General features: G+C 45.8%; 1 protein-coding gene across 17 annotated transcripts in view; it reads left to right on the top strand.

The window, feature by feature from the left end:
- The window catches only part of PPP6R3 (protein phosphatase 6 regulatory subunit 3), a 196,934-nt gene that overhangs the window by 117,370 nt on the left and 65,931 nt on the right, over positions 1 to 13,633 (top strand). For all 17 annotated transcript variants that reach the window (XM_064287631.1, XM_064287632.1, XM_064287645.1 and 14 more), the window contains 6 exons: positions 293 to 406; positions 3,037 to 3,166; positions 5,866 to 6,018; positions 8,173 to 8,322; positions 9,268 to 9,332; positions 12,244 to 12,359. In XM_064287631.1, coding sequence (XP_064143701.1) covers positions 293 to 406; positions 3,037 to 3,166; positions 5,866 to 6,018; positions 8,173 to 8,322; positions 9,268 to 9,332; positions 12,244 to 12,359 — 728 coding nt within the window. The remainder of the gene's footprint in view (positions 1 to 292; positions 407 to 3,036; positions 3,167 to 5,865; positions 6,019 to 8,172; positions 8,323 to 9,267; positions 9,333 to 12,243; positions 12,360 to 13,633) is intronic.

Genomic DNA, 13,633 nt, shown 5'->3' with positions numbered 1-13,633 from the left:
AACGTGCAGAACAGATAATGGATTTCTGCTGTTGTGATAAATGCTACATGTCGGATAATGAGATAGTCCATGAGTGATGACTGAGTGTATATATATGAGTTAAATAAGCAGAATTACTTGCCTACTTTAATAAATGTATTAAAAAGAAAATATTGTTAAGTAAAACAGATACGTTCGAGTGAGGATGAACTCGTGTATAACATTTATCTGACTTGTACCATGACCTTCTCTAAAGTTGTTAGTGTTAAATGATTGTTGCAATTGGGACTTGACTATTGATTTGTTTCCCTAGGCAAGAAATTATAGAACAGCTTCTATCAAATATTTTCCACAAGGAGAAAAATGAATCAGCCATAGTCAGTGCAATCCAAATACTGCTGACTTTACTTGAGACACGGCGACCAACGTAAGCTTGCCTTTTCCCTTGCTATATGAGCCATTTTATTTTGCTTTTAGATTTTTTAAAAAATATATTTGTGTAGTTTTTTTTTTTTGCGTGTGTGTGCTTTAGGTGAAAGTTTCCGGAGCGAATTAGTTTCTCATTAAACAGTTAATACACAACTTGTTTTGTGATGTTGGTTGCCAACCCCACGATCTGTCAACACTCTCCCCTTCTCCACCCTGTATTCTCTGATTCCATTCGTCCAGTTTTACTGTCTCTTCCTGCTTTCTTGTCTTTGCTTTTGGGCTGGAGTGCCCATTAGTCTCATATACGTGATTGAACTATGATGCACGTTCCTCACGTTTGTTATTGTTGGCCCAATAGACCTTTCTGATCTTTGGCTGAAGGGTGAACCTCAGGAGTAACTTCAGTACAGGATTGGATGGGTGTCTGGGGGCCACGCTCTTGGGGTTTCTCCAGTCTCTGTTAGACCAGCAAGCCTGGTTTCTTTGTGTGTATGTGTGTGTGTATAAATTTATATTCTACATTTTTCTCCTGTCTGGGACCCTGTATTTTGATCCCTGCTTGCTTTTAGATTTTTTAAAAGCTGCCCTTGAATTTCAGGGGCTGAGTATTTTTCTACTTGTATAAACTGCAAGTTAGTTTTATATGATTATGGTAGATGGGGTATGTTGGAAAACACAATTTGGTGGATGGAGATTTTGCTGTTCTTTGTTGGCCACATTGGTGCTCTAGCCTTTGGGTTTCTGTAGCAGGTAGGAATGCGCTGCTCTCAGCAGCAAATCAAAAACACGACTGACAGGTCAGACACCAGTGAAGCTGCTGCTTGCTTTCCTGGTCGGTGGGCAGCTCTCCTCCAAGCGGTGGTTAGGGATCTGGACTCTGCCCATTCGTGGGCCTCTGAAGGATGCTAGCTTAGGCCTTTAGGTGGTTTTTTCTGGTTTCACACGCGAAGTTGCTGCAGTTCATGAGGCCGTTTTTAAATGGGCAGATGGCTTGAGGCCTTATGGAAACATTTATGCTAAATGTTTCAGAATCAGACATGGACCAGCCATTTAGCGTTTGCTGTGTTACTCTTCACAGTTTGTGTCCAGTGCTGATTCGCTTGGTAATTGTCAGGGTTTTCTCACTGTTCCTGGGAGCACAAGAATCTGAAGAGGTATGAACGCGTGGATTTATGGATTACGATTTGTATCTTCTCCCTCTCTCAGTCCATCAGGGAGACCAGGGCCGTGAAGAGGAGAACAGCAAAGGCCTGTTCCCAGCAGAATACAAACTTCAGCCGCCCAGGGTTCCTGGATTTACTTTTAATCATGTAATTTTGATTTCTAGCTAGCGAAATAGTGAACCCAACCTTACCGACCTCTACTTGCCAAATTCCTGATCTCTGTTCCTGGTTGCCTTACCTTTGGTCAGTAATAATGGACAGGCAGTGTGCAGCCCTGCTTTTGTCATTTGTGATTGTATCTCTCATTTTGACTCTGTCTCTGTTTTTCTTGGAAAATCGTGTTTTAAATACTGTGAGCAGTAATTGGGTAACTCTTCTCAAGGTGCAGGACTGTTACCTTGCTGCTCTGATCAAAGGTACTCACTCCGTGCTGAAAGGTAATGTGCCATCTCTTAAAATGGTTTCAGAACCCCAGGAAGCAGGCTGTGAGGTTCATGGAGACTACTCTGACTGAGAAAACAATCAATCTGAGGAAAAGCATGTTTTTGCTCTTGAGAGGGGGAAAAACAATCGTGCAATTTAAGCAGAGCAAACTGAGAAAACACAACAATAAAGGAAATGATAGAGGGAGGTTTCTGTAGCCATTAAGTTCATTTATGATAAAAAACCTCTTTGCAAATTAATAGTGGAAAACTTGGAAACTGATAAAGGCCTCTTTAAAAACGACACTTGGTAGCTAGTCATTCTTCATGGTGAAAGATCGAGATACTTCCCCTTAAAATTGGGGAATGGCAAGGATATTCCCCATTACCACTCCTATCCGACCTCCTGCTGGAGACCGTACCCAGTGCAGTAAGGCAAGGAGGAAAGAACAGGCACACAGATTGGGAAGGAGGATGTACGGCCACTGTGCCCGCGTCATTACCCACCCCAGTTGGGATTTGGGAGTCTTGTTACACATACAGTGGCTTCTCCGTGAGGGTTGGTTGTAATAAGTCTCGATGGAGCTTTCTGTAGGAAAACAAGGTTAATTACCCAATAAATGCTGTGTGGAACAATGATAGGCCTATTTATCGTTACAGCCCACACTGACAGGCGATAAGGCGTGCCTTATGACTCTAGGGTCAGATCACCTTTTGCTGGTCACACTTCTGGTCAGTTAGAGACCTGCAGTTAGAAAGAGCCGGGAGGCGTAGGACAATGGGAAGAAGTCACATGTAATTTCTCACCTGACAGTGTAGCCTTTTGTATTTCAGGTCATATTGGCTGACCGAGGTTTTGTTATACCTCTTCCAGTTTACAGTATTATACCCTCTTCTTATTCCTTCTCCTTGCAGCCAGAAATGTTTATATAATCAGTATGTACTTAATAATACTGTGTCTGTACCTACACGACTCATATGGGACGCCCTGAGTGATGTGCTCTGAAATTATAATAAGTAAAATTCACTTGCTTTGTTTCAAGATTCGAAGGCCACATAGAGATCTGCCCACCAGGCATGAGTCATTCAGCTTGTTTGGTCAACAAGAGTGTTCTAGAAGCCATCAGAGGAAGACTTGGATCTTTCCATGAACTTCTGCTCGAGCCACCCAAGGTAGGTCTGCTATCTCATATACTGCCTAAATGGATGAATGGGCTAGAATTAAAACTAAGTGAATATATATCTGCTTAGGAAACTCAGCTTTTCGTTCTTCCCTTTTGTAAATTCTTGGGTACTTATGTGGTAGTAAAACAGGCCATTGTCTTCTAGCATGTTCATTTCACATACCTGAGGTGAAGTTACTTTCAGAAACTGATCTTTGAAATTGAGTTTTCATATTCAGAGTTGGAGCAAATACAACAGTCTGTCAGACAGATGCCTCGTTTAAGGACGGAAAGGTTGAAGTTGTAGTGTACAACATGGGAAGAATATGACTTGGGGTGTTTGGTTTTCAGTAGAGCGTATTCGTGTGCTAACATAGACAGCGAAGACCTACAAGAGAGGGGTGTCTAAGTCCATAAGTCGTGTGCTTCTCTTACGTAAACCTACGTCCCTGGGGTTGGCGCAGAAATTTCCATTAGAGAAAGATGCGGATTCTTTGGAACCCATAGGATGGAAGACCCAGGTGGGTAAGGGTTCTGCTCCCGGCTTCACTTCTTACATTTCCTTTTTCTTCCTGCCTTGTATCGTTGGATGCAGGGTCCTAACCATTGTAGTATGAATCTCTGGGGCTGTCACTGGGTGAGGTATTGAGAATTTATTATACTGACTTTCTTCTTCCAGATTGTAGGTGTTTTCTGTTTATTTAACCCTTTTGGCAAGGGAGGAACACAGATTACTTGAAAATATTCATAACCCAGAGTGCCCCACTCACTTTCCAGCTTGTCTTTTAAAATGAGTGATGCAACCCGTGGCCAAGCAGCAGTTCTGCCTCTGTCCTCAGTGTGGCCTCCTCCTGCTGAGTGACCCGTTACACCTCCACCCCGCCGCACCTCCACCCCGCCGCACCTCCACCCCGCCGCACCTCCACCCCGCCGCACCTCCACCCCGCCGCACCTCCACCCCGCCGCACCTCCACCCCGCCGCACCCCACCCCGCCGCACCCCACCCCCACACCTCCACCCCGCCACACCTCCACCCCGCCACACCTCCACCCCGCCACACCTCCACCCCGCCACACCCCACCCCCACACCTCCACCCCGCCACACCTCCACCCTGCCACACCCCACCCCTACACCTCCACCCCGCCACACCTCCACCCCGCCACACCTCCACCCCGCCACACCTCCACCCCGCCACACCCCACCCCCACACCTCCACCCCGCCACACCTCCACCCCGCCACACCCCACCCCCACACCTCCACCCCGCCACACCTCCACCCCGCCACACCTCCACCCCGCCACACCTCCACCCCGCCATACCCCACCCCCACACCTTCACCCTGCCACACCTCTACCCCATACTTTTACCCCCCACCTTCGCCCCCATACCTTCACCCCCACCCCCCACACCTCCACCCCGCCACACCTCCACCCCGCCACACCCCACCCCCACATCTCCACCCCGCCACACCTCCACCCCGCCGCACCTCCACCCCGCCGCACCTCCACCCCGCCACACCCCACCCCCATACCTTCATCCCCCATCTTCCCCCCACACCATCACCCCCCATAGCTCCACCTCGGCACATCTCCACCCTGCCACACCTTCATCCTGCTTTCATCCTGTGCAGTGTTGAGTGCTCACCCTCAGGGAAACGGCCTCTGTTGGTGTTCAGCGATGATGGTCAGTGGCATCCTTCATGCCAAACCTAGCAAAAAGAGTAAGAGAATAAGGAAAGAATTGAGGGGTGTAGGAGAGACATTCACAAGTGGAAAGTGGAGGCAGGGAAAGCATCTGAGAAAGAAGAGTGGTTCTCATGAAGTGGCCTGGATGGCCTGCCCAGCTTAGTCCTAGGTGGGAAAACAAGGCAGTGTCTAGTATGGGTTCTCGCTCTTTTCTTCTCCCTGATTCCTAGATAAGGCAGTGTCTTGTTCGGACTTTTGCTCTTTTACCCCTAGGTGTGAGCGAGTTCAGCTTACACTTGACTTTATAGTGTGGTGTGTAAGTAGATCCATTACGCTTTTTACAAAGTCTCTTAATTAGAGCTGTCCTGCCTGGAGTGAAAATGGGCCTTTAGCATCCCACCAAGCCTGGCAAAGAGAGGGCCAGAGTCACACAGGAGCAGGAGAGTGAGGGTGGTGATGGGGATGGGTGCTCAGAAAGCACAATCTGACGAGCAGCTTTTAATTTGTCACTCTTCCCTGTCAGAGTGCTGAACTTCTGAAACATTCTCCTTCTGTCTCTTGTGCTTTCAAGCTGTAAAACCCCCTTTTATGGATGAGAATGGGGCTTAGGCTGATGGCATTGCAGGGTTGTGACCCAGAGGCAACTTCTGAGTTTGTGTTTTTATCGACGATTTGGCCAAGATTGAGGCCTGTGTTCCAGAGCCACTTATAACTTCTTTTAGCTTCTTAAATTTCTGGTTAGGTTTTGAAATATTGTAGATATTTTTCACAGTCTTCTTTAACTCTCTGCTTTCTTCCTGTGCAGTTTGGGGTGTTGGGGTCAAGGGGAGACTTTTTTTTTTTTTTTTAAACTTGTAGTCTAGGGGATTTATTTATTTTCCTCCTTGGTTATTTCCCCACATCGTCAGAAGCTGCTTCAGACTTCCTTCAGGTGTCGAATTCAGGCCAGTTGACTAGTGGTGTGTCTTAGCACATTTTCTGTTTGTTTAACTGAATTTAATTGGAAAGCTTTTTCTGCCTCAGAAAAGTGTGATGAAGACCACATGGGGTGTACTGGATCCTCCTGTGGGGAACACTCGACTGAACGTGATCAGGTTGATCTCCAGCCTGCTGCAGACAAATACCAGCAGCATAAATGGGGACCTTATTGAGCTGAATAGCATTGGAGTCATATTGGTAAGATTTCTCCCTCACAGATGTTTTAATTTGCCCTCGATATATTATTTTATAACTCATGTTACAGCCTCACATGTTTACAATACGTGCCAACGACTCTTTGATCTGAGCGTAAATAGTCTTGTATAGGTAGTCCCTGACTTAGGACGGGGATCCGTTTTGACTATTCTGTCCTAAGTTGGTTCTGGCATAAGTCGAATACCTTTTTTGTCTTAAGTTTTCATTATTATTGCCTTTTATTACTAGTATCTTTATGTTCTGATCTTTGTCTTTGTTGTACGTATTATTAACAATGAGATGTCCCCCCAAAAAGGTTTTAAGTGCGGTTTGTTGTAACTTGAGTATGTTGTAAGCCGGGGATGACCTGTATATAGGTTTTGTCTTGAGTTTATTATACATTTTGAATGCTTATAATTTTTCAGTTAGGTTTTACAAAACATTTGGTCACACCATATATCTTGGGAGTTTTGGGGGGTGTTTCAGAGTTTGGCTTGGTGTTTGCTCACTACTTGACAGGCACCGTAAGGTGCACCTTGTGTACGTTTCTCACGTAATCCTGAAGATAAAAACCTGAGTGAGGTGGAGCGTCGGTTCTTCAGATCAGGCCGAGGAGGGGGGGTACATTCCGTGGCTGTGAAGTGGGGCCACAGTTTGAATTCACACCCATTTCACGCCCATGCACGCCTTATCAACCAGGCCTTTACGCTGCCTGGTGTCACTGAAATGTTTTTAGTTCTTTTATTTCATCTTTGGGCTTGATGACATCACTATAGGCTACATAGAGAGCAGGAACGTTTTGGAGAGAGATGAAACTTTAAAGGATTACTGGTTCCTTGGTAGCATGATCATCGACTCTGGGAGCAGAGTTTTGCCCTAGCTCTGACTGGCATACAGAACTCCAGGACTGTCATTTCTACCCTTCTCCCTGTCTCTGGGATTCCCCCCAAACTGATCAATTAGTTACTGACATAGCCAGTGTTGCTTAACATCCATCATATGTTCTGTGAGATAGGACGTTATGTGATTCGAACGTTGTGTGAACACCACGTTACATACCGGCAGTCCCGGGTGACGTCCGACTTATGTACAACCAGTAGTTAGGAACCAACCCCCATAAAGCCTATTACATTAAAAATTTGAGGCACGTGTACGGTGGTTTGTGATACCAAATGGGCACTACTTTGTGACATGCATCAAAGCTATATGGGATACTGTAGTGTACCTGTATTGACTAAATAGCCAAGATACTGCCCTGTTCTCCGATCAGTATTTCTGAACTTTGTTATAACCTGATGGGACCACGGACATAGGTGTGATTGGACGTCGCCCCCATGGATGTTATACGGCGCATGACTGTAATAGGTGTATAACTGTTATTAGTCTTTTGTTAACCTTTAGCACTAGTTTTAAGTGATGACAAATTTGATAAAACTCTTAGATGGGTCATTAATGTTGAGTCAGATAACCAGATTCGGTGACATTCTGAATACGTACTTGAACTATGTGTTTTGTGCCTTTGGGGGTTTAGGGGCTATCTTTCTTTTTGTGACGCTGTTATCTTTTCATGTAATTTGGGAACCCTTTGTGCTCCAGGGACTCACGTGTCACTGCCTGTCCGGCCTCACTTCTCTTTTGCCCCATTCAGCTGACAGTTCTGTGAGGCTTTGAATGCCTGGTGGTGGTGCTTTTGGGGACCATCGTTTTATCTGTCTCCATCTCCCATATTGCACCCCACACAGTGCCCTGCACAGATGCCTCAGTAGATACTTCTTGAATCAAAATGAAATTCTCATAAATTTCTTTGAAGATTTTTTAAGATCTACTGAACTTGGTGTTTGCTTTGTTGGTTTGAAAACATTAAAAGATCCTCCCTTTCTATCTGAGAAATTTACTATTTACTGTCTTTTTTCCATACGTTTATTGATGGTTTCTTCCAGATTCCAGGGAAATTCCTGCATGTCACATAAGCAACTGTCCAGTTATTTAGGTTGTGAAATGGTGTTTCCGACCTTTTAAATAAACTTTACGTTCCTTTAAATCAGTCCAGTTGGGCTGAAGACCCATGGTTTTTACTTTGGGGAATCGCTGTTGTTAAGTGCGTCACGAGAGTGGCGGCTAAATGCTGAGCTCACGACGCGCTCTGCTTCGTTGCAGGACATGTTCTTCAAGTACACGTGGAATAACTTCTTGCACACACAGGTGGAGATCTGTGTGGCACTGATTCTTGCAAGTCCTTTCGAAAACACAGAAAACGGCACAATTACTGATCAGGATGCCACGGGTGACAATTTGTTATTGAAACACGTAAGCTTGTTGGGGCCCTTCTTCCTTGCACTGTCTCCGTGTTAGAGCATTCCCCATCCCCGTATGGAATGAATGAAGGTTGAAGAGCGTGAGGTTAGATTTCAGAGTCCAAACGTTTAACTCAGGTTTTCATTGAACTTCTTACCAGTGATTCTGTAACTATTAAATGAACAATCTTTTAAGAAAATTAGTAGGTTTGAAGATTTGTAGGTTGACATTTTGGTGCTGAGTATATGCTCGAGAGTCAGGAGAAATGAGGCCTGGGTATTGCCGAGTGGGCCCTTGGCGGGGCCCGTTTTCTGTCAAGTATGAGATCATCTTCTGAAGAAAGGCTTCAGGTTCCTTTTCACTCTGAGGTCATTTACGCCCACACTGGGAAGATAGGAAAGGCCGTCCTGGGGTGGCGAGGGGTAAGGGGATGAGGGACATCCGAGAAAAGCGGGCCGCGTACGCCCTGCACTGTTGCGGCCCGGCAGTTGTCCGTGGCGTGCAGAACGTCGCCAGGACACACCTGCTCACACTTACAAAGTACGAGTAATGCTGTGCAGTCTTCACTTCATGTTTAATGTTTTGCCAGGGCATGATTTTCTTTATTCCATTGTAATTTTGGTCAGGTGCTGTCTTTCTGAGCCTGATTTTTACGGCAGATAAAGCCAGGCTTTGCCTTAGGTCACCTGCTCGCTGTGGCAACTGCCTCTAGCAATGTAGTTTCCCAGTAGACATGCTACTAAAACAGGGATCCTGTTTGGAGTCCCTGCAGTGTTCTGGGGCCTCAAGTAAATTTATCATCGCCTTGGTTTGGTTCAGCCGGTCACTTTACGGCTGTTTTTAGCTTGCCATGTTATGCATGCCACTGTTCGGTTTCACCAGAGTTCTGTTGCATTTGAAAGTTTTGACACTTTGACATTTATACAGCTGTTAATTAGAATGTTCTTTTTTATTCAGCTTTTTCAAAAATGTCAGTTAATAGAACGAATACTTGAAGCCTGGGAGATGAACGAGAAGAAACAGTAAGTAGTTTTCCATTAAGAATTCAGTTTGACTTAGAATTTGAAAAATATACCGCCCCTCCCCCTACCCTGTGCCCTTGCTTGGTAAAGTGGAGGGTCAGCGAAGAAAGAGGAAGACCCTCAACAAGATGGATTGACACAGTGGTTACAACAACACGTTATGAACGTCAGACTTACGGACAGCTTCACCTTGCCTTGTAATGTTATGTAAACTTGTCCTCACTTTGAAACAATTGAAAGGCAAGGTGAAGTTGTCCAGGAGTCTGACGTATCCAGGTGTGTGACCACCACAATGAAAACGTAGAACATTTCCATCACCCCCCAAAAGTTGTCCCATGCCCCTCTGTGGTTGGTCGCCTACCAGGAGCTTTCTTGCCATGTATCTCTGTTCAGAATCGTCTTGTAGCACCCAGGAGAGTTAGGTCACTCATGGCAGGTGTTGGCTTTACTTTGTGAAGTTTAATTTTTGTAAATTGCTTAATAAACTGATCAAGCCGTGGTTTGACTGTGTGGGAAAGTGGATGCTCCGCTTCTGCCACAGCGCAGAGGGTGCATCTGGTAGGCCTCTTATGTGCTCTTTAAGATGGCGCATCTTTGGGGGTGCTGTGTGTGCCCAGACCATCCTCTCTGCTTATGTGTCTTGCCCGCCTCAGCCCCTTTGTGCCCTCCCTGATTTCCACCTCCTACTTCCTCGTTGGCCAGAGCTGAGGGGCCCCGCAGTAGAGTGTACTCTGCTCTCACCATGAATGCCTTCTCTGAAGGTGTGGCTAGTAGGCCCTCATCTGGAGGGTCCTTGAACCAGCTTTTCTGATGTTTCTTCAAACCACAAGCCTGAAAGACAGGTCTTTGAACTGGTTATTTTCAGTTCAACTCCTTGCTGATAATTTGCCTTTGCACCCCAGATACAGGGCATCCAAGTCTTCATTTTAACAAGATCCCCAGGTGATTCTTCTGTATAGGTTTGAAGCCTGCTTAAAGAACATTGAAGCCCTGGGCTAAGAAAACCTGCAGATGGGCCTTCGTTTTCACATGGGGGCTTGGGGGAGCATGGAAGAACATCAACCAAGAAGTTGCCTATGAGAAACGTCTGGGTTACTGTGACACTAGAAGAGACCAGCAACTCAAGTCGAGATCAGCCTTGTGCCTCTGACTCTTAGCAGGGCTTCAAACCGGTTTTCCATGGTTCAGTCATGGACGAGTACGTGACACTGGAACGGACCTGAATTTTTAAAGTTTGAGTGAACTGAAACACTAACAGGAACAAGTTATGGGTCAGAGCCCTGCTAGAAGCTTAATCTCCCTCTTAGAAAACGAGGGCTGCCTACGCGTTCTACGGCAATGCGACCTGTTGCCCCTGGGGTTTTGAGTAGAGTTGGGAACAATGCCTGGCTTAAAGATGACGGCTGACCTTGAAGATGGTGGTTGGCTGTACCAGTTTGAATGTGTGTCACTGTCCACAGCCCTGGTCATGATTCACTCTCACGCACCGGGCTTCTGGAAGGGCTTACTCTGCCTCTTCCAGGCTTCCCATTCCGGGCTTTAGTCTGTAATTTTTCTTGTTCTGGCTATCAGCCTGGGTTACTGTGGGTCACTGAAATGTTACAAATTCGGGCCTATTCCGGTTTCACTTCATCAGCTTGACTGAGCTGCTCTGAACCAGTTCAGAGCCCTGCCCCTAGGTATCTGCAGACCCTCTAAGGCTACGTAGCAGATGTTTTATTTTCCAGGTGAGCTTCAAGCACCGAATGGATTTTTTTTGTAGTGCCTCCTGAAAGCTTCTTTTCCTTCTACACAAAAATCTCTTCAGTATGTTTGCTGCTGCTTGCAATTAAAAGACTTTTGTTTGATAGAATTGAAGACCTTAATACTTATAAATATAGAAGTGACAATGATAGGAAAAGTTTGAGAGTAAAAGTTTATCATAATTGGGAAGATAGACCTTGAGTGTGGAAAAACCCATTGCAGTCGAATCGATTCTGACTCCTAGCAACGCTACGGGACAGAGTAGAACTGCCCCCTAGAGTTTCCAAGGAGCACCTGGGGGATTTGAACTGCGGACCCTTTGGTCAGCAGCCACAGCATTTCACCACTACGCCACCAGGGTTTCCAGCCTGGGGAAGGGATGCGGACGAGGTTACTGACCTGTGTTCTGAGCAGTTTATGGAGAAGTACAAGTTGTCTCCCTTTCTTTTTCTTGGCCAAATCCGAAAACCCACCAATATTTTAACTTGAGAAATGCCATTGGTACTTAATTATCTCTCTTAGTTAAATGATCTGATTAAAATTTGATGTCTTTTAGAGAAGTGAACCAGCAGGAGCTCTGGTGGTGCAGTAGTTAAGCACTCGGCTGCTAACCGAAAGGGCAGCAGTTTGAAGGCACCAGCCGCTCCTTGGAAGCCCCTGGGGCAGTTCTACTCTGTCCTGTAGGGTCGCTAGGAGTCAGAATCAACTCGACGACAACAGGCTTGCCTTTTATCTTTATGGGTAGGGAACTACAATCTGATTAAAGTCTGAAAAGTTGTTTTACAAAAAAATATAAAGTACAGAAACATTGTGCATCAATGAATATTTTTTGTGTTTATTGTTTGAAAGGTAATTTGTTACTGAAGAGGAATGATTCGATTTGTATTTAAGACTAAGATCTGGCCCGTTTGTTAAGGCTGCAATGCAGACAACCTCCCCCAACAATTTCTCCATGTTTAATTCTGTGATACAGTGTAATCTTAAGTAGACCACTGGGGCTTCCCTCCCCCTCTGCCGCCTGGGAATATCCTAGCACCTCCATTCCTTCCTTTTCAGTCTTCACGTTGCCTAGAGTTTCAGAGTGGTTGCGTTAATATCCGGTATTGACCCAGCCGTTTCATTGCTCTGTCGGATTAGGAATCTGAACCTTTGTCCTTTACCCTGTCAGGGCGGAGGGGGGACGGCGGCACGGGTACATGGGCCACCTGACGAGGATAGCCAACTGCATCGTGCACAGCACTGACAAGGGCCCCAACAGCGCGTCAGTGCAGCAGCTTATCAAAGGTGAGTCCCGGGCTCCTCGTGAACATTCTCGGCTTAGAGTGAGGATCTAAGGGTGAAGTGGAAGTAACTCGGAGTGCTTAAATAGCTGTTTGTGGGATCTCCTTCTGTCATGCACATTATCTGCAGACTTTGGATGAGAGCCTCGAGCCTGTGTTTGAGCAGTGTAGCTCTTTGCTGTCTCTCTGCTTTTATTTGTGCTTCTTTTAATGAATATTGACAAGCTTGGCCAAGTTCGGCATGCCAGCGTCCCCCAATTTCATTCTCAAAAGCATTTCTCAGTAAATCGTTCTTTTGAGAATTTTGAGTTAAAGTACCCGTTATGCTGGCGTTTGAGCCGCTTGAGCTGTGATTATTTAAATTTTCTTCTGAAGACCCTGCGTATATGGATTAAGTTCCCCTAAGGTGGATATTTGGCATTTGTCTGTGCTTTTCCTGGTCTCCGTCACTAAAGTGAGGGTCATGGCTCTTAGGGACTCTCTGTGCTGGGACTTAATGGGCCTACGGCTGCTTGGAAGACACTGTGGGTGTGCTCACCCTGGCACCCAGGCCGTGAATCCATCTCTTCCGAAACAATAGCACTAAGAGCCCCATGTCCTCTGGGTCTTTGTGCCACCACGGATGGCCAGTCCTGTAACTCAGCCTGAATGGGAACCGTCTCTGACACCTCTGCTACGGACGTCCTCATTAACTTGCTGAAAACCACTCCCCAGTGTACCTTCTGTTTCTCTTCTAAGAGCATTTGTGTGTAGACGAGGCTGTTACCTTTTGAATGTGCGCTCAAGGCGTATTGCCTCCCAGTGACGGAAAAATCGAGCTTGCCTTGAATTTTGCTTCTTGAAAGACGTGTTACGCCTGCTCGTCAGTTTATCCTCATGTCCACACCCAAGAGAGATGGCCATGTGAAGTGACTGAGTTTTTAAAATAAGTCTTTCTTTTATGGACTTCATGGAGGCCTGGTTGTACAGTGGCTAGGTGTTCAGTTCTGAACCAAAAGGGTGGAAGTTCTGATCTACCAGCCACTCCTTGGAAACCCTTTGGGGTCTGTTCTAATCTGTTATCTAGGGGTGCTATGAGTTGGAATTGACTCGATGGCAGTGGGTTTTTTTTTTTTTAATGGAATTTGTTTGCCATGTGTGTATTTAAACCAGAACTGCCCGATGACAAGTTTATTCTAGAAAAGCCTCCAAAATTACAACTGTGCTTTCACTTTCTGAGAAAAATACTTGTGTGCCCTTTTCTTTACAACTTCTTTAGAAGATAGAGTTACTTTTGCA

The sequence above is a fragment of the Loxodonta africana genome, chromosome 7 (assembly GCF_030014295.1).
Source record: "Loxodonta africana isolate mLoxAfr1 chromosome 7, mLoxAfr1.hap2, whole genome shotgun sequence".
Lineage (NCBI taxonomy): Eukaryota > Metazoa > Chordata > Mammalia > Proboscidea > Elephantidae > Loxodonta > Loxodonta africana.
Note: the sequence above shows the minus strand (reverse complement) of the source record. Positions and strands in the feature narration are given on the sequence as shown.